At 43.9% G+C, this 22,079-nt stretch overlaps 1 protein-coding gene across 5 annotated transcripts in view; it reads left to right on the plus strand.

The window, feature by feature from the left end:
- Positions 1-22,079, plus strand: part of SCLT1 (sodium channel and clathrin linker 1) — a 419,430-nt gene that overhangs the window by 368,033 nt on the left and 29,318 nt on the right. For 3 of the 5 annotated variants that reach the window (XM_069242151.1, XM_069242154.1, XM_069242146.1), the window contains 2 exons: positions 14,536-14,614; positions 14,730-14,780. In XM_069242151.1, coding sequence (XP_069098252.1) covers positions 14,536-14,614; positions 14,730-14,780 — 130 coding nt within the window. The remainder of the gene's footprint in view (positions 1-14,535; positions 14,615-14,729; positions 14,781-22,079) is intronic. The other 2 variants (XM_069242161.1, XM_069242157.1) reach the window with 1 other exon arrangement.

The following is a 22,079-nucleotide window of genomic DNA, read 5'->3' on the forward strand; positions in this document are numbered from 1 at the left end:
AACCCCTTTCAGACTTTTCAAGCTTATTACATATGCATGCCTTCGTGGCTAGCTCCTAGAATTGTTGTGTTTGGAAGAAATCCAGAATTTCTGTGATTTAAAAAGGGAGAATGCATTGGTCCCTACAGGTGCACAATTTATGACACTGAATTAGTTAATATTTCTTCCATTTAATATGTCTAATTGTTAAAGCAATCAGATATAGTAGAATGAAATATAAGCATTAATCATTATGTTCTGAACAAACATCGTTATGTTTCACAGATTAAGATTGTGAGACAGGGTGTTCAGGAATGTTTACTTCTCTTATCTGTTTTGTTATTGGAATGTCCAGTTTTTGGACCTCTGCTGTGAGTCTCCATACCCAAGTCTTACTGTAAATTCAGTCAAAATGGATTGGGAGTGCTCACTGCTATTGTCTGATTTTTAAGTTACGGTCCACTGTGGCACAGCTGAGAAAAGAGTCTGTGGGCTGGTTGCTCATAACACATGATTATGTGCGTGTGTGCATCAGCTGATTGAGGCTACCATCTAACTTATCCCAACATCTGCCCATAGGTAGTCTTTCACAGCAGGGTGACACTTAATAAATTGGTAATGGCCTGTGCTAGTCAAAGTGTAAATTGTAAATCTGTAGTTCTTCACTAAGGTATATGGAGTGCCAGACTGTATTGTGTATTATGGACGAAAGCTGCACTAAACTGCAGGCTTGCATTAGTTGGGCCTAGAGAGGCACTTGATTCATGAATGCCCAGGTAAATAAATATCCTGAGTGCACATATTACATAAATTTTCACATATCTGCACTCCTTCTGCTACATCCAGTTATCCCTTATTGTTTGAACCAGCTGCATAATTGGACTCTGGCTTTGACTCACCCTGCTGTTCCAAGTTAATTACTCTGCTGACCAGCAGGTAGATCAAAGGCTTCCCTGCACAATAGGGCCAATGACAGTGATTAGGTATGCCCTTGGTAGGGGAAATGGTGGGAACAGAATCGGTATATATGAATTATTTCTTAGACTAACCCCTGCCCAGGAAAGCTCATCCCGACAGAAACAAAAGAAGGTAGCCAAACCTCTGGAGACAAACGCAGAAGGGTCCCTCTTGAAGTTTTAGGGGAAGGCATCAGCTGCTGTGGCATTATGGGCATGGCTAAGGCTCTCAGAGAGCTCCATCAACAGAACACTTGAAGTAACTATCTTGTAAAGTCCCAAAATGCTGTGCAAGATGCTAAGGACATGGATAGCGTGATGTTGTATCACATAGAGATTGGTCAGAGTGGCCTACCTTATGGAACTTTCCATCCCCACAGAAAAACCTCTGCACTAGAAACATTTGAGGACATTCTGGCCCTGGAAAAGCTACAACAGAACAATGCCCAGTTCAAAGGAAGAAGAATTCTGACTCCTGCTGAATTGGGCTCAAGGACTAAAGACTCTTACTGCAGAGGTAGACTCACAAATGTCTGGCTCCCAATGGAAAGGGGGATTGAAGAGCTTCTGACTTTAGCTGGCAGCCAGGGACTGCCCCGTCCCACACTCACGCTAGGCTATGGGACAGTAGTGTTATGAACCTGCTACGGGTGTCCTTGATAGTTCTTCTGCTGCTTCTTTGGACTTGTCCTGCTGGTGGGAGTCCCCCAAAAGTGGTTGACCCCAGATTCCTCCTGACACACAGGTGTCCTGCAAGTGGCTAAGAAGGTCTGGGTCCAGGGGAGTGCAGGCAGGGATGGTAATCTGCTGGATTACTGCGGGGGCTGATAAACAAGATTCCGGGCAATAGAGGGAACCAGGAGCCCAGGCAGAGAGGGCAGGTCCTGGCTGTGGAGGTGATGGGCAGGAGGCAGGCCCTTAGCGATCCCACATCAGAGGAAGAGTAGTGAAAACTCAAGCTCCTGAAGAAAATTATGTTTTAGAGGCCATATATAAACACTCCTGGTGGCTGATGAGTGCCATGGGTAAAATGCAATTTACTGAGTACAAATCAGCCCACCAGGGCCATATAACCCACTGTTTGTTAAGGCCTTTTGCATTGAACTTTAGAGGGAGAAGTGTGGTTAGCAAGCTCAGACGTGTGGCGTCCTCATAGTGAAAATTTACAACTTCCTAGGGAGGTCCAGGCCCTGGGTAGAAGCTTGCCCAAAGGAAGGGGGTGCCTGTGGCATTTCCTCTAATATAAGTAGTCTCAGGGGATCCTCCTTGCCCCAAAGACAGGTGCAGTGGTGGTGCACTGGTCAGAAACTGCCCAGACAGGCCAAAGCCCTGGTAGCATCACTGGATGTGATCACACGCAACCGGGGGAGTAAGAAATGAGCCTGCTCCTGCAAATGTACACAGGAGCAGTGATGCATGTAGTGGAAGCCAACAGGTACCACAGGGGCCTGGGTTCCCTTGCTTGCATTCCCTCACATGACGGAGTGTCTCCAGTGCCTGCTTGAAGTCACACACCCGATCTGGGAAAAACTAAGAGGATGAGCACATGTTCTTTTCTTCTCTAGCACTGGAATCTTTGATATATTCACATGTTTGAATCATTCTGCGTTGTCAGGCTGGGACTGCCCAGTAACTTTAAATAGCAGCAAGCAGTGTTAAAATGGCCTTAGACTTCAACAGCCATGTTTGGTTAGTTGGGCATCCACCTCATTTGAAGCAACTCTATTTTCAGGCAATGAGGTGGAAATGCTAAGCTCTCCTACTGTCATGTCATGTGTGAGGGAGTCCTGAGAATAGCTCTGCTTTAGTCTTTCACTGAACTTATGATACTTTCTGGTCCGTCCTTAAGCTTAGCCATTCTTATCTTCAGCATCCAGTGCACTGCAAGTTGCTTTTGGGGTGATTTCGTTGGAAATCTCAATTTTTTTTTAAACTAGGGAGACATTTCCTTTGTCACCAACTGCCAAAGCCCTGTGTGAAAATCCAGCTCCCTTGATGTCCTGGCTGAACTCCAGGCCCTGCAGGTGACTTAGGTCATCATTATTGACGACAAAGAAAAAAACAGTTTTTGTCAACAACACTACCATTGTCACTTTTGGGATATGCCTCTTCAATTTCGATGACAACCCAGTTGATGGCCAAGCCTGGTTATGGAAGACATTGACCAAATGAGAAAAATTATATAAAGCAAAGATGTTAATATTTTCTGTTATACGTTAGGTGTGTATGCACTGTTATTTAATGGTGTGGCTATACTAGAAAAGGTAAAAAAAAAATAAAAAAAAAAAAAGAAAGAAAATGGAGTATGTTCCTTTAAATTGCTGTGTTGCACTGCACCATGGGATGGCCCAGTCGAAGGCTTTTGGCCAAACGCGTCGGCCAGGTCTCTTTATGTAGCACCTCTCATTTTGCACTTTATAATTATGGAATAAAGAAAACCCTTTTAATAGCAAGTCTCTGTACTGGATTGTGCAGTTTTTCTGGATTTGCCCGGAAGTGAAGGTTGTGTACTGGGGCAGGAGTCCTTGTAGATATGTACATGTGTGTGTATATAAAAAAATATGTTTTCAAGCTAATTAATTAAGAATTAAAATGCATCACCATACGGGTTGAATCCATCGTCCTTGCCAGCATCAAGCCGAGGAACCCTGAACGGCTAAGGCAGGAGGCGTCACCAAAATGGGATTTTCCCTGAACAGTGTGTCCACTTTCAGGTGAGCTCCTTCCTCAGTGCCAAGTTTCCCCAGCTTATATACCTTAAACTAACCCAAGAGGAAGATTCTAGTAATGCCCGTCCCTTCGGTTATGAAATTCAAGTGCTGACTGTGTCAAAAACACAAAAAGGAACGAGCCCTGCCCCGATGCGCATTCCAGAGACAGAGCTGTACTTTTCCTTGATGAAAGCATTCCCAGCCTGAGGCTCTCTAATAATGTCTACCTTCCTCATCCCCCCATATTGTGTTCCAGCAAGATGTATCCCTGTGCTGGTGTAGAAAGCTCGGTGTGGAAAAACCCTGCACTGCTGCTGTGATGGCACCTGAAGCTAAGCACAAAATGGAGTCAGTGGTCAAGATGGCATTGGTGGTCAAATACACATAGCATTATAGCTGATGTATGATACCTTCATTTGAGCGGAGCCACAGAGTTCATCTAATGATCATTTCCTGGAAGACAGCCATTCTTTTGGTGTTTACGTCAGCACGAGAAGTAGGAGAGATGCAAGCATTTACTGTGAAAGAACCCTTTCCCTGCTTTACTAAGTACAGTCATCTTGTGGAACAATACTAATTTCATATGCAAGTTCTCAACTGACCTTCTCCTGCATGAGTTTGTCATGCTGTGCTCCTTTTTCTCAAAATCCCACAACGTCAGCAGAAAAGTAATTTCACTTGCTTGATGTCCTTGATTTTACATAGACCAGAGGAAAGACATTCATTACTCTGTCCAAATATTTGTATCCTTTGGCAATTCAAGGATATGTTGACTCCTTTCCCAACATTGAATAGTTTGTTGGATGTCAGACTGCATAACCTGCTACAACCAGGTCCAGGGATGAGTGAGGGCATGTTCCACCATCAGCATGGCAACAACTGCAACGCTATATGCTGATGTGACTTTGCAAGACATCTGCCATGCAGCTATCTAGAGGAGCAGGCACATGTTCACAAAGGAGTACTGAGGGAGCATGAATGTAGCAGCTGACTCGGCAGTGGGACAGTTAGTCCTCAGAAACCCATTTCACTAACCCTGAAAAGACTGGCCCAACATGTGTTTCACAAGTCCGTCGCTTCTTCATGGCTGCATAATTATATGTCCGGCACACTTAATAAACTTTTGCGTATAATGAAAATACGATCGGCATTATGACAGATACATTCTATCACAAACAGAATATTAAAATAATCTGATAAGGAACTGTCCTTTGTACACAGTAGAGAGTAAACTCTGAAACAAGTTTAACAAGTGTGTGCCAGACACTTCATTAGGTGGCCCTGAAGAAGTGATTGGCACACAAAACATGTGTTGGTCAAGTTTTTTCATATAAAGAAAAAAATACTGAAGGTTGTTTTGTGTGAGCTTGCAAAATGTGCCCCATCCTTCTCTTTTTGTGATTCAGAACTGTCAGTATGGGTTGACTGACACCAACAGAGAGAACATGAATGCCGGTCAATAATCTGTGTAAGATCCCCTCTTCTAGGTTTTCAAAAGATTTATTAAAGGTGAGCATGTTTCCCGCTTCATTCATATTGTTATATACTGCCTTGTGTTCTGATTCAAGCATTTGAATCTATGAAAGAAGCAATGGTGAAGGAATTAGTTACTTATCCGTAACTCCAATTCTCCAGTGTTGATATCTCACATATAGTAACACCCTCCTCCCCAGTAATAGGCTCATTTATTATATACTGTACTCACTCTTTGTCCTTTGAAATCTGAGCTACGTTGATCTCTAAGGTGAGTAGGAAAGCCTAGTACCTCCATCTCCTTGGTGGAAGTTTGGGTTGTTTCAAATGATGTGACTGTCTTACTAACCAAACATTGTTGTTGAGCCCTGTTGCCATTTTAACATTATTTACTGCTATTTAAGGTTATTGGGGGTTCCCACGCTGACCAATAGGAATAATTTGAGCATTCAAATCTATGAAATATACCAACACTGGAGAGCTTTAGTTACAGGTAAGTAACTCATTTCTTAATTATGAAACAGGGAAAGGCCTTGGAAGGACCTGTGAAATGTGCACAATGTTTTCTTGGTACATCGGAAGGAAGAGGGGAACCACCAGTGATTCTACCTTGTTCTGTTGGTTCCCAGGAGGGCAGCAGTCCCCACAGGAACTTTCACGTTAAAATCTGGTTTGTACCCTATGATTCCCGGGGGATGCACCTTATGACTATTAACTACTTTAAGTATTTCTGGAGCTGGAACATGTAACCTTAGTCTTTGGGTTGCAGGGACCTTTGTTGTGAAGTACTGAGTCTGCTTTACAGCATGTGTAAAAGTATAAAGAGACACACACACAGACACACACACTATTGAATGGTAAATGTTATATTGGCAATAACAATGTTAATAGTAAATCATTACATATATTAATGAATGTCATTGTAAGACTATGCCATCCTTGGAGGTCTTGATATTAATTGCATTGATTCTGATGAAATATTTCTGTCTTAATTGCGGTGGCGCATCCCTGAACAAACCTGTAAGCCTGACCTTTGATAACTACACCCCATTATATTGTGTCTGGCCTATGTGGCGGTTGGGAGGTATTGTGGTTTTAGCATTCAGGGCTTGCTGGGGAGTATTTCCATCTGCCAGCTCGTGTATATTTGTAAATTGATGTATAGTATTTTTAGACCTGGTATCCTTGGCATGGTTTCTCCTGTCATTTTGCCTCTGCCTCCTGTATTTTCGACTGTGTGCTGGAATTCATTTTTGCTGCTTTTTATACTCTTGGCACTTTACCACTGCTTAAGTGATCCCTGTGGAAATTAGGATTGTTATTGGTTATCAATGGTTGGCATATTTGATTTACTAATAGGTCCCCAGTATAGTTCACCATGTGTACCCAGGGCCTGTAAATCAAATGCTATTAGTAACATTGATTGTGCCACCCACATGAGTAGCCCTGTAAACATGTCTCAGACCTGCCATTGTAGTGTATGTGTGTACAGTTTTAAACTGCCATGTCAACCTGGCAAGTGCACCCACTTGCCAGGCCCAAACCTTCCCTTTTAGTACATGTAAGACAACCCTAAGGTAAACCTCAGGTAGCCCCCTGGGCAGAGTGCACTGTATTTAAAAGGTAGGACATGTACTGGTGTGTTTTACATGTCTTGATAGTGAAATACTGCCCAATTTGTTTTTCACTATTGCAAGGCCTATCCCTCCCAGAGGTTAATATGGGGATTGCCTTGAAATATCTCTCAAACATACTTTCCCATTGGAAGCAGATAGAGTTATGGAGTTTGGGGTCTCTGAACACACAATTTAAAAACTTTTAGAAAGTGGGCGTTTTCTTGCTTAACCATTCTGTGCCTTTGCCTGGCTGTGAACTCCAAGTCTGTGTCAGGATGACAGGTGGGCTGGTTGTGAATTGACTCTAGACAGTTACACAAAGGGAGCTGAGGTGTGCCCTGCATATCCTGATCAGTCATCCTGGGCTAAACTGGTGAGAGGAGCTGACACTTGCACCTGAATAGGGCTGTACCTGTCCTTCCACAATACAGTCTCTAACCCCCTAGAGTGTTTCTGAGACCAGGGCAGGAAATGCAGGGTTGTGTGCACTACAAAGACTTTCCTCTGACGTTTATGTACTTCAAAGGCAGAAATTAATATAGGTACTGGAACCAGAACCCCAGACTTTTAGTACATTTCTGGATCAAGAGGCCACTCTGCCAAGGAGAAGAGCTAAAAGCTGTGAGGATGAGTACTGCCCCTTTGCTGTGTGTGCTTTGTTGGGTTGGCCTGAAGTTGCTGCATCTACTTTGGACAGGACTAAGACTGTACCTTGATGTGTATCCTGCTTGTGAAGTTTCTCCAAGGACTTGGACTGAGCTTGCCTCTTGTAAGGAAGTCTCAGGGACATCAAATACTTCACCTGCCAGCCTCTGGGTCCAGCTCTGGGTTCTCCTGCTGAGGACCTTGACTTGACAAGAGGTGCCTGCTCCAGTTCCTGAGCCCTCGGGAGTGAAATCTGACATAAAACGAGAATAGGCAGGCCCATCTACTCAGGACAGCTCCAAAACGGGAGCGATTGCCCGACTCTGCGCTGCTGCCTGCACCTGAAGCCAGGGTCCCCACTGAAATGCGAAGACTGACACCACACGCCTGACACCGTAGCAGCACCTCTGAAGTTCCACAACATCACGAGTCCTGAGTGCTGTGCCACAAACGCCTGTGACACCCGACTCAGCCGTGGCGTCTGTGGCCCTGTGGTGTGACCGCGACCCTGAGAGGTCGCCCCATTGTGTCTTGATCTGCTGGACTCTTCGACATCACCGGATCGTAAGGAACTGATGCCGCACCAGCTCCACCACCGCCTCACCACCCCCACTCTGTGCACGTCTTTGACTCTGCCTCCTTTCAAAGGTAATGTATTTGGGGTTCGTGTGACTCCGTGACTGGCACCGCACTCCCTCACGAGTGGCGTTGGACTGTTGGGAACAACTCTGTCACTACGCTGTGATAGTAGCAGTTGAAACTGGTGTGATTCTAAGCGTATTATTGGGAGTTAATCTTTAATCATTCATATATTTGTGTATGTTGGATTTTTGTAGTTTTGGTCTTGTTTTAGTTAGATAACTATTGTCGGAAGCTGGCCTGGTGTGTGGTGGGTACCTAAGGTACGTAAACCTTATACCAGGTCCAGGTATCCCCTATTAGGGAAGTATAGGCAATATCTACAAGCCAGGCTCTCTAGAGGTAGCTGTGGATGAGCAGCCAAGGTTTATCTAGGAGACATGCAAAACTCATGCAATACCACTGTAGTCACACAGCACTTATACACATGAAAGAAACCAAACAGTGTTACAAAAATAAAGGTACTTTATTATGGTAACACAGCACCAAAAATACTGTAGAGGCAATACTCCCTTAGGAGGTAAGTAATACACAAGTTATATACGCTAGTTGTCAGAAATAGGTATAAGAACAGTTAGAAAACAGTGCAAAGCAATGTAAAACATGCTAGAGAATAGTGGCCCTAGAGAGAGCACAAACCATATACTAAAGAAATGGAATGCAAGAGTGTCATCCCCACCTAGCTAAGTGGAGTGTGTAGAGGGGTGCTGGGAGTACCAGGACAGAGGTAAGTACCACAACACCCCCCAACGACCAGGAAAGCAGGAGTAAATTACTAGAATTTCCCGAAAACACCCACTTAGAAGAAAAGAACGATTGCAAAACCCAGAGATGACTGCAAGAAACCAACAGTGGATTCCTTAAGAGGAAGACCTGCGGAAAGAGGGGACCAAATCCAGAAGACACAGCAGAGTCCAGTTGGGGCAGGAGCCCCTACCCAAATAGCTGAGGATAGCAGGAGTTGGCCGATGCTGAGGAAGGAAAGTCAGCACTGCAGTCCTGGAGTCAGAGTCAAGTTCCTGGGGGATGCAGGTGATGTCCCACGCCAGAAGGAAGATTGTAGTCGGGTTTGCTTGTCTGGATTTCACCAACAAGCCTTGGCACAGGCAAAACTTGCAGTTGGCGGAAAGTGGTGCTCCCGGGGACCAGCAAGACCCAGGAGGACTTAACCCAGGAGCTGTGGAAACAATGTTGCAGGTGAAGTCTTCACCTTTGTTGCAGATTGTTGGGTCCCGGAGAGACCAGATGCAGTTTCTTTGGTCAGAAGTCAAAGTAAGGGATGCAGAGGAATCCTGCTGGAATCTTGCAAGCCAAATCTGAGGAACCACGCAAAGGAGAGACCCTAAATAACCCTGAAAGGGGGATTGGTCACCTAGCTGGGTGATTACATATCAGGAGGGGGCTCTGACGTCACCTGCCTGGCCTGGCCACTTAGATGCTCCCAGAATTCCCTGGCAACCTTGAATCCAAGATGGCAAAACCCAGACACCCTCTGGAGGAGCTCTGGCCACCACCCCTGGGTAGTGATGGACAGGGGAGTGGTCATGCCACTTTCCATTGTCCAGTTTCACACCAAAGCGGGGACTGGAGGTCCCTGAACCAGTGTAGACTGGTTTATGCATGTACGGCACCAAACTCAGCCTACAGGAGCAATGCTGGGGGTCCTTTAAGGACCCCCAGAGTGCATGGAATCATACAAGCAATACTTGGAAAAGTATTGGGGTAAGATTCCAACATGTTTGATACCAAACATGCCTACATTCTGAGTTAGCATTATGTAGCTGGACATAGGTAGTGACCTATGTCCAGTACACGTGTAAAATGGCGTTGCCGCACTCACAAAGTCCAGTAAAGTGGGTCTTAAGTTTGTAGGGGCACCTCTGCTAGTGCAGGGATGCCCTCACACCCAGGTACCTGCACATTTTTTCCCCTTCGAATCCTGCAATCGACTACGCCAAAATGTTTTGCTTTCACTAATGACCGAGCTGAAAACAATCTCTGGAATGCACTTCTTAGTTTAAAGAAGACATTTATTATTACTTCACCACAAGGTTCCTGAGAAAGGAGATTAGTAGGTTGGAGGCACACGTTTAAAGATAGTCACAGCAATGAAAGAAAAATGTATCAAAGTGATTCTCAATTGCAAAGTACACAGCACATATATGTGATTTTATTATAGCATAACTTCAAAGCAAAGAATAAAAGTCAAAATTCATCACCGTAGGGCCTAACACTGCTCTTCATCTTTCTCATGCCTGCAAGTTGATGACTCCTGTTCAACTGCGAGTAAGAGATTTTCCACCCATACGGGACAGGTCAGGCAGCTGACGTCCGCTCCTGACTGATGTCTCGGAAAATTCCCCCTCGCTACTGCCCGGGGACACATTTTGTAGATTAAAACGCCCTTCCCTCTAATAGTCAAAACATGCTGGCTACTGTAGGTCAGTGTTGGAAGAAAACAAGCGCGAAGGTTGGCCAAGTCTTCAAGGCCTGTTTTTCCCAAGGCTGACTAGAAAAAAACACAAAATATGCGCTTCCTTATCATGATTAGTGTTCGGTTAGAGAATCATGAAAAACACAGCTTGGTTTAGCATGTGGAAAAACACAGCTCACCTTCAGTGTCTCAACTGCAATGTCTAACGTCACGATAAAGCCAATAGGCAGATAAACTGAATACAAAATGTCTAATGCCACGTTAAAGCCAATAGGCAGCTAAACTGAATACAAAATGTAATGTGCTACTGGTGAACATTGAACAACTAATATGCACAGTGGCGAAACACAAAGTCAGTGGTCAAACATACTTAATGTCATTACAAGTGGGTCTACCATAGAGGTGACTAATAGTGACCTGGTGCAGTGACCTATAGTGAAAACGGGTGCATGCACCCAAGGCAAGTCTGCAGTACCCTTTGCATAGGGCTCCCTATGGTTGGCAGAATAACTGCTGCAGTCCATAGGGATCCCCTGGAACCCCAATTCTCTATTTCTGCATGGTTAGACCCCACTTTTTGTGTCCTAGAAGTTGGTAGTATCCAGGGCACCTGCTAACCAGATTCCCTGGGCCAGAGCTCTTTACCTAAATCTGTTGTGATGCTTGGCACAATTGGTTACACTCTTACATATCACCGTAAGTAAGTGAGTACCCCAGTACACAGGGCATGGGATAGTATGAATAGGCCCCTGAGGGCAGCAGCACTGATTCTGCCACCCTCTACGGCCCTGCACCCGGCACTGCCAGTGCAGGCTGAGTGTACTGGGGCACACCTAAAAAGGCAAACTTGACATGGCACACTCCCTGTGTGCCCTTTCCACCCTACACTGCATATGGGTAAGTCAGCCCTATGGTAGGCCTTACAGCCCTAAGGCAGGGTGCACCATTTTAAGGACATTTTAAGTACATGTACTGGACACTGGTCAAACACGAATTTCCCAGCTACATGATGGGCCACTCTGCACCCTGGGTTGTTTGGCATCAAACAACTCAGAATGTTAAATCCAAACTGGTACCAGTATTGGATTTAACCCTAAGTGTACCCAGGGATCACCTTAGAGATGCCCCCTGCAAAAGAGCTAACCTAACTGGCATATTTGCTGACTGGTTCCATCCAGCCTGCCCCTTCCAGACAGCCAATATACAAACCTGTGGGAGAGCCCTGGCTCTCTGGTTTGTAAAATAATGCCCACCTGGGTGGAGGAGCTAACACCCCCTCCTTCAGGAATGTGCACTTTCCTGGCGGTAAGCTTCAAAGGGCTACCACCCTTGAAACCTGTGCCCCCAGGCCTGGTGCTAGCGGCAGATGGCTTCCCCCTTTGTCAACCCCCACTTTTGGTGGGAGCAAAGGCGGAAAAAGACACAAAGGGTAGAAGGAGAGGTCTCACTGAGCAAGCACCACCCCTAGTGGCTTGCAGGTGAAGTGGGCCCCCCCATTTCATTTTCCTCCATGTTGGAGGGCAGGATAATACACATCCAGTGAGGTTTAGGGAAGTGACCCTTCTCACAGGAAGTGGTCACTGTGGTGGGTGTAGCCACCCAATGGTAGGTGTCCCATTAGACACTACCAGGTTCCCCTTAAAACTCCCACTAAATTCAGTATTTAGTGGGCTCCCCCTAGACCAAGAGATTAGATTCATCTGGAAGTAAAGAAGACAGCACAAAAGAACCCGACAGGACAAGAACAGAGGACCTGCTGCACAAGAAGAGGCTCCAAGACACCTGTTTGCTATGCCAGAGTCCTGACAATCACTGCTGCAGAGGAGCTGACCACTGGACCAACCTCAAAAGACCCTGAGGACCTCCAGGCTTCGCAAATAGTCCAAGATCTCCCTCCTGAGTGGAGGCACCACTCAAGAAACCACAGGAACCTGCAAACCGGTGAGGGACACTTCACCGACCGGACGATATCTCTGCAACCGGAAGTTGCAGCCGAACCCGACCGCCCCCTCCAACGACAGCCCAGACGAGACCTGTAAGTGTGCCAGGTTTGGTGGCACCGCGCCATCCTGTGGCCAAGTTGTGCCAAAACGCCAGGTACTGGTCAGTGCACGTCGGGCACCACCAAAAACTGCTCCCCCAGATCTGCAATTGGACCAGAAGGAAGCCCCAGTAGAGCGACTTCAGTAACGCCCCAGACCTCCCACCAGAGCATCTACAACATCCTGCAAGACCCCCAGAAGAAGACTTACCCCCAGCTCCAAAGGGTCCCTTTGTGCACAGCATCCAAGACCTCCAAAACAACTGCACCTGGCCGCCCTGAAGCTTGCACCGTGGGATCTGCTGTGTGCCCCGGGACCCCAACCCCTTGCGACCTTAACAGCCCAAGGGGACCCCAAAGCACCACCTTTAAATCTGCAATCCAGCTCCTTTTCCAAGTGGCCCCTCCAGGTGGCCCTGTGCCTGTGGCAAGAGACTTTCCAAAGCTGCTCCCACCAGAACCGGGAGTCTCCCAAGGCTCTCCAGCTGGCACAAGGTGCCCACCAAAGGCTGTGACCATCCTGCAAAAGAAGAGACTGGTGACCCAACTATACGTTTTTTAATGCATTTTTAAAAGTGACTGCCTATTGATTCCTATGATGCGTAATTACTCACAAAAAGACTAACTTTATTAAAACTTTGAAAAGTCATATCTCAAAAAGTACTTAACGTATCTTAAAGATCTTGGTCTTACAATGTATATACAAGTCTGAAGTATTGTTATAAATTCTGATCTTGAGTTATTGATTGAGTGTGTGTGGTGCATGATTGGATTTGTGAGTACAGCAAATGCTTAGCACATCTCCTAGATTAGCCTAACTGCTCGACCAGCTATCTTAAAAACTGGAGCATTAGCTGGTCTAATTGTTTCCTCTGGAAACGAACGTGTGGTTGCCTGGACCACTGGCACAGTGTGCCTAGTTTTGCACACTACATAGAGAGCCAGCCTTCTAAACTGTTCATATACTAGGGGCTTACATGGGGGCACCAGTATGCCAATTGTGGGATGAAATGTTACCAGTAACCAAATTTAAAGGAGAGAGCATAATCACTGGGTCCTGGTTAGCAGGGTCCCAGTGAACACAGTCAAACACACTGGCAAACAGTCCATTAAGTAGGGGGTAACCAAGCTAGAAAGATGCTACTTTCCTACAAATATTAGCTGTTTTTCTAACCTGGTGTGGTGTCCACTTGTAGAGTTTTCACTGTGTGACTGTGTGTGGATACAGATACTTAACACATTGCCTCTGAGATAAGCCAGTCTGTTTGTGCCAAGCTACCAAGGGGATGAGCAGGAGTTATCATAAGAGTGTGATTCCCTTATTCTGACTAGAGGGAGGGTCCTGACTTAGGGTGTAAACTGACTGCCAACTAGAGACCCCACCTCTAACAAATATTGAGGACTGTGTGTCATTAAGTACTGTTCCTTTCGTAAGTGAAAAGACTTGGTCAGTGGTGTGTTGAGTGTTGCTTATTGCATGCCTATGAAATGTGGTGCTTGCCAACATCAGATCCTCTGAGTAGGCTCTTGGACTACTTTGCCTCGCTACATTGACAGCCAAGTGTTACAAAGGGTACTTGGTTCCCAACAGAAGGAAGAATGCAAACGTATTACTTTTGAAGGACCCCCTTCCTTTCTATCTAGTAACCCGATTTCTTACTAAGATGAACCACTTTGTGTTTTTTTTCGTTCTAATACTGTCCCACATTCTTCCCGAGCTATCCTTATTTACTCAGTCATATATAGAAGGACACTGTGGGCTTATGACCATAGTTGCTGACTTTTTAACTAGAGAACCCGTTTGGAGTCCCAGTACCTCTGCTCAACTTCCTGTGGTTCTGGATGAATAGTTTAATTTCCTCTTGCGTAATATAAACTGCTAGTTATAAAAAAGCTCTCTAATGCCCTCAACCGAAACTCGCACTATATAAAGAAGCAAAACATAAATGAAACCAAGAAAAATGTAGGCTGTTTTATAAGGCTATGGATATAGTACAAAATCATACATTTATTATCCGACTCCATCTGCTTTAATTGATAGAAGTGAGCTGAGTCAACAGAAACACCGGACCCAGGAGCTGCTTTCTCAGCTGGAATCTGCTACTGAAAAGGTAGTTGAGGTAAGTTAATGACTCTCCTGAGAGCTCCCTTAAAATACACGTGGCATTTATGCGTAATTTTGCCTAATTCTAATCATGTCGACGGTTATGCTGATCTAACCTCTATGATTTTTAGACTATTGCTGCAACTAATTTTGCTGTGAAATCACACTGTCATCTTGATGCTGTAAGTACTTGTTAGCAGCTAGAAATAGCATAGCAATTTCACTCATAAAGCAAGACCTGTTAAAGTGAAAGGATTAATTTTCAGTTTATGAGCTATACATTTTGTGGTGAATAGGTAGAATTTTTTTTGTCGTGATTTCCTATCCTTCTAGGTTATGCTTTGAACATGTAGTAATTTTGTTTGTATTGCATTATAAGTCAGCAAAACCTGTGAGCTGGCGTTAGATGGCATTAGATGTACAAAGCTGTGAAAATTCAAAATGAGTTGCAAATGTATTTCTAAATGCAATAATCGGCAATAGGAATATTTGAACGCATGCAAACACATTTGCATGTAACTTTTTCTGTATGAATCTCTGTCCCTGGTTCTCACATGTAGCGAATCACATACCTCATGTACAAAACATTTTGAATTTGGCAAAAAGGTAAAGACAGTTTGGAAATTGCCAGCTTCTCAGACAAGCCACGCCTGTATTGCATCACATACATTTATTATGGTAGTCCTCTGTACCTTGGTCCCATGGATGTTGTTTGTGAGAGCTTCGAAAAAAGGGAGTAGGAGGGTTTGATTAGGGAGAGGATTTTCAGCAAACCCTAACTTTTGGGCAGCATAAGGATGGAGCCTGTGAGAGGTATTGAGTCGGCAGGCAGGTCATCTTTGATCTAACTGAAGAACACGCTTCATTGTTAGGGACAGACACAGCTCATTGGGACCCCAGTTTTTGTGCAGCTTTTTTAATAACTATTTCTCCTGCTTCTGACAGCTACTAGCTAACAATTGCCACATCAGGTGGCAGGCACATCTTAAAGTGTCTTGCCATTAGCGTTTCACCTTTTTATGGATGCCATGCTGTTGAGAATTAGCACATACACATACTGGCCAGAGAGACCAGGTGAGTAGCAACATCGCTAGGACACAGTTTGTGGCCAAGTATTGTTCCCTAATGTGACTGACTATATTTGGTGTTGTAAATGATTCACTGTGTTCATTGTGAAGTATTGTTCTCATGCTTATTTTAGAACTAAGCCAGCCTCAGCACGTGGCTCTGCTCACACTCAAACTTTTCAAGTGTACGTTTTCTAACTGCCGTTTATGTTCTGTCACCGTGCTGACTAAAAGAAGCTGCACTTCTGACTCTGTGTTTGAAGTAAGTATTCCAACCCAAAGAATATTAAAAAGGGCTTTATTGGTACTCAAAGCGCCTGCAGCACGAACACGTCCTTTACTTCCAAGATCCCAGCAGCAACTGACAAATCGGCCACTGCAAGAACATGCATGATAGAACATGCATTCCAACCTGGCCTCATAAAGTGCACTTACCACACCTTCCCCTTTACACAACTGACAACAAACTAACACAAAAATTTACAAATAAATAATCTTAATAACAGCAAATAATTCATGCTTAAAAAACTTAAATCAACCTAACACACCACATAATCATTTAAATTGCTTTGTACTTAAAAACACCAATACATCACATAATCATTGAACCTTCTCGGTATCTTTACCACACTTAAACCAACTTCCCTTCTCAAATTTAGAAAATCATTCCGAACTGGAACTGGGAATTGGAATCCTGAGTGTTTTCCACATTATCTGGCTTGTAACCAAGCACAGCAGTCGGAGTCAGAATCCTTTCTTCTCCTTCGACTAATACAGTCTGCTTGTTTCACAAAAATGATGATAAGCTGCCCTCTGTTCCACCCTTGCCTTCTAGGAAAATGGCACCTTGGTGACTTTTACAATGAAAACTGGTAAAGAAAATTAGACTTATCCTTTCTAACTCTTCTCGGATTCTTGACCGTTACTCAGTGCTAAAATTTCTGTCATAAGAATTATGTTTCTCATCAAAATATTCTTTCATGTTAACTTGTGCCAGTGCTACAGTGTCAGAAACAATCTCGCTAGACTGTCCCACATTATCCTTCTTGGTTTTGTTCCTTAACCACTCGGGGAACAAGCTAGTATGCACCTTAAGTCCCCTTAACATTGTAAATAGAGCTCCCTCTGTGATATTATGAGGGGTGATATTATAATTACAAGTTCTGTTTTTCAAAAGTTTAAACATTCCTTGACCTTAGGTTACAGCTGTTTGAATTCCTTACTTTATGATCTTGCTGACCCGCTTCACTAACCCATTTGAAGTTGGATAATATAAGGCAATATATACCCTCAGACACAAGATGAGTATCACTCTCCATGATAATCTCTTTAGGTGCACGTTCATGATTGAAAACGTTTTCTAAAAATGTTATGGCAGCATTGGTACTTGGCGAATCAATGAAGGAAAAAAAAATCTACGTTGAATAATAATCAGTTAAGAAAATCAAATACCTTATGTTGTTCTGAAATGGTACCGGATGCAAAGGAGTTACTGTGGTTTTCCAATGCTTATCGGAAATTAGACCATCAAGACATTTATCAGTCACATATTTTACTTCAGCATCCAATGATAGTCACCCAAAAAAATGCTTCGTCTTTTGCAAGTCTTTGAAATTCCCAAATGACCTTGATGAGCTAACCCTACCAGTCAGGTGGTAGAAACATTTCCCCTCTCATGACCATTCCATTGACAACTCCTCTGAAATTTCAGCAAATGTGTTTAACTCACCAGACGAACACCTACTTTCTGACCATCCTTGCATTACAAATTGAATTACTTTTTTCAAATGTTCATGACCCAACATGCTTCCAACCTCCTTTCCTCTGATATTTTGTTTTCACAGTCACTAACAGCATCCAGAACCGTCTCCATACACTTAGTGTCATCCACTTCATCATTATCTAATCACATGCGACAAGCAGTCAGTTTCAAAATTCTCCCCACCATTAAGATGTTTAACCTCAATATGGTACTGCTGAAGTTTAGAAATCAATCTTACTAGTCTGGCAGTTATATTTTTGGAACCTCTCCCATTAAGTATATTTACTAGTGGTTTATGGTCTTTATATAAATCGAACTGACATCCCCAAATGTACATGTTACATTTCTGCACTGCCCATATACATGCCAAGGATTCCCTTTCTATACTAATGTATTATTCCTGTGACTGTCAAAGTGACCTTGAAGCAAAACCAAATGTTTGTCCTTTTCTGTTCATCGACTGACTGAGGACTGCCCCTAAACCAGTGAAGCTGTCAATAACTATAATCACACTTTTGCTTCAGCTTTATAAGCATGTAAGCTGGAGCTTCTAAAATCATTTTTATCTACTTTACAAAACATTTCCTCCAACTCAGTTGATCGTGAATACTTCACTCCCTTTCTTAATAAAACTCTTAATGGCTCTACAATCTGGGAATATCCTTGTATAAAATATGTATAATGCTCAAATAAACCTAGAAATAACCAGAGACTCTGACTTGGGCATCTTTGCCTCTTAAATGGCTTTTAAGAAACAAAACGTATGTTTTATAAGAAAGGATAAATTACTGTGACCTCAATATTCCAATTCCTGAACACCAAATTGACCCTTAGTACAGCTGGTGGTCATTCTAGTTTCTGATAATACCTTTAATACATTCCATAAGATGCAATTAAGAGTTTTTGTCCTTCGCAAAAATCAAGATACCATCTTGATGAGCCTGTACACCCTGCAAATCACCAAACAAATTATCCATCAATTTTTGGAAGACACTTGCCACTAAAGCTAGACCAAATGGAAGCCTCAGATATTTATATGCTCCGAAAAGTGTAACAAATGTACTTAGTTCTTGCAAATCCAGGGTCAAAGCAATTTGGGGATATGCAGAACGTAAGCCAGTTACTGAAAACATTTTACCATCACCCAGATTAGCCCATAGCTGCTGAATTTTAAGAATGGGATGAAAGTCAATGACAATATTTTTGCTCAGTGACCGTGAATCGGCGCATATTATCTCATCTGATTTTCTGTTTTTTTCTTGGCCACAACAATCTGAGAAACCCACTGGGATAGCTCAGTTGACCGAATGATCTCTTGGGAACATATCTCCTTCAAAACATCCTTCAAGTCCTCCTTTACACTAAGAGGAACATTGTGCACCTTATGTACCACAGGACAAGAACATGGTTTAATCAATTGTTCCTTGAATACATATCCAAAATTTCGCAAAATATCTCACTGTCCTCATTTTCACAAGGTACTTGCTCATCCATATTTTCTTCAACATAACCTGTGGGTAAGTCACCTACAACAACAGGGCTCTCAACACCATGTACCAAATATAAACTCATCTTTGCTAAATCCTGCCAGCCAATAAGGTTCTTTTCCCTTACGGCCATATAAACTTTAGTAGTGGCAATCCTTCCTAAACACTTTACTTTTGTTTTAAAATACCCAGTCATGTCGATATCCTTCTCTCTGAAGGCTTTAGAGTTAACATCTGACGGACTAAGACTGATTTCATTATTTCACACATCATTAACGGTAGAATCCCTTAAAATAGTGACTCTGAGTCTGCCATGACTTGCAGAGATGCACCTCCAGTGGTTGCGTCTACCAAGTGTCCCTTCACCAATGTGGTACCTGTAACAGAATTACATTCAATAGCCAAAATTACATTGGTTTTCCACACATGCATCCTCTGAAATGTCTACACTGCTGATTTTCAGCATTGTAGACATTAATTATTACTTCTGCATACTGCCTGAAAATGATTCTTTTTTCTTTTTTTTTTTTTTTTACATGACATGCAACATTTTCTGGTAGCACGGCAGACCGGATTGTTGCCAATATGATTTTACGAACCACATCCATAACACAGTAAATTGTTTTTCTTTTAACAGTTTTCCCCCTTTTCCTGCATGTTAACCAAACATACTTCTACTCTGCAAGGTTCAATATCATCATCAGTAGAAGTTTACATGTTGACGGGGACGTCAACAATGTTTTGGATGAAATCATGGATCGCTCATTTTATTTTGCCAAGTGAATGACTTCTTTAAGAGTTGGATTTCTACACCTTAACAATTTCTCTTGTATTTTCCATGAGCAGCAGTTAAATATGAATATCTGATAGAGAGATCTAGTTGCAGATTACTTACATTAGAGTTTTCCCCAGACGTCAGTCGGTCAGTCAGGCAGAGAATTTTCTTGAACAGTACCCCTTCACATCGTTAGGTGGTGTCGATCGGCTCGGGGTTTGGCAATGTCCGCACCAGATATGATGTCATGGGTCCTATATAGGTGTTCAGAGAGCTTCTGAGGTCCTGGGCCTCAAGGAGCCTTCGGTGGGAGTCAGGACTATCCTCCTGACAGAGGTGCTTCAGCCTGGGGCTTTATCCTCTGAACCCTTATTGCCCTTTAATGAAACCCTTACCGTTGTCCTACTAGGTACCCAGTCCAAATGCAGCACAGGAGCTCCTGTGAACAGGCTATTGCTCGCAGCCTGACTCAGCGTTCCTGATGCAACACCACACCCCCTAGAGCCTGGTTATCCAAGCCTCCACATCAAGGATGTATTCCGGTGTTTTCCCTTCCGCACCTCCAGATAGGGAATACAAGAGGCTGGACCAACTTGGAAAGAAGATGTTTTCTTCTGCCTGCCTTGCATTGTGATCCATGAACACCGCATGCCTTTTGGGCCATTATTACCACATGCTGTGAGATACGGTAGCGCAAGTGCTGCCACGGGTCCCAGAGGAGGCCCAGGCTGTACTCTCTCAAGCAGTTGCTGACAGGAAATGTAGGAAAGTAGCATCTTTCTGTGATAGTTGCCTCCAGATTTTGCCTGGTGTCACTGTGTTTAGACTGTAGAACACTGGGATCCTGCTAACCAGAACATCAGTGTCTGTGCTCTTGCCTCTAAATTTGGTTGTTTGGTAACGTTTACACCCTGCAGTTGGCATACTGATGCACCCATGTAAGCCCCTAATATATAGTACTTAGGTACCTGGGACATTGGTACACCAGGGGTCTCCCATGGGCTGCAACATGTATTATGCCACCCAAAGGGCAGAGGTGCCCCTACAAACCCCAGACTCCATTCCCTGGGCTTTGTAAGTGTGGGGAAGACATTTTAAGGTATGTAGTGGACACTGGTCAACCTGAGTAGTCCAACTACATAATGGCTTCTCCAAACCTAGGCATGTTTGGTGTCAAATATGTTGGAATCATGCAACTACACCAATTCCTGTGTTAGTTGCATGATACCATGTACTCTTGGGGTTCCTTAGATGATCACCCAGATTGATCTATACAACCTTGCAGGGTCTGCCTGCCAACCTGCGCTGCTGCAGACATCAAGACACGGTTCTGCCCTCCTGCTGCTGAGCCTAACCTAAGCAGGGGAAGACAGAACAAATGTTTCCCCTTAGAAGTGAGGTGTGACCGCCTCTCCTTTAGAACTAGATGTCTCTGGGCCGGGGTGGGGTGGCCTCTCAGCACCACCAGACTGCTTTGAAAGGCACGTTTGGTGCCCTCCTTGCATAAACAGGTTTAGACCAGTCCAGGAACCCCCAGTTCCTGCTATAGCGCAAAAGCACACAAAGGACAGGGGAGGGTGTCGTAGTTAGACTCTTGCTCTAGGAAAGACTTCTGGTTTAAGGATGACCGTACTTACATTTGTAGGCAACTATGCCAGTCCTACAACAACTCGCAACTGTCGTCCCATCCCTCCCGGCTCACAAGCAGTGCCTCACCAAAAACCCAAACAGTAAAAGGTGATTTGTGGCAGCCTTTACGCACGGACTCAAGAGTGTGACATCTCAGGGAGTGTTGTGGTTAAACAGAGATTACCCTTTTCTCACATGAACAACATGTCTCAATTCGAACACAGGCAATGAAGAAGATGCAGTAAAGTTTCAATAGGTTTTATTTAGCAAAACTGCAATCTGCGATAAGTTGCAAGGCTGCAATGATTAGGATAATGAATAATGCAAGAAACAGAATGGTAAAGACAAGAGTCATTAATACAAAGACCTCCACTATCTTGCAATATCATGAAATGTGAAATATGTCCTAATGTCATGTACCTAATCTCTAACTTATAAGAGAGCTAGGCATGTTAAACCTAATCAGCCAATGCCATGTCCATGAGAAGAGCCCCACCCAACCCTTGTTACCTTGGAATGAGGTCTCTAGCTCAGACTCCGTAGGGACACAGAGACTGGGTCAGCGTCAAGGCGATGTGCAGCAGCGATGTCATCTGGTCAGAATTCCACTGACTATCTGTTTAAATGAGGAGTATTTATACAGATCTGCTTGGACCCCTGACATAGGTCTGTCCCCAAACAATAGATAACAAGACATGCTTGGGATGGTAATTGATGTAAACAATTCCCTCGGAAGCGTGAAGAGAGAAAGAGTACCTAAT

Source organism: Pleurodeles waltl, chromosome 1_2 (assembly GCF_031143425.1).
Source record: "Pleurodeles waltl isolate 20211129_DDA chromosome 1_2, aPleWal1.hap1.20221129, whole genome shotgun sequence".
NCBI lineage: Eukaryota > Metazoa > Chordata > Amphibia > Caudata > Salamandridae > Pleurodeles > Pleurodeles waltl.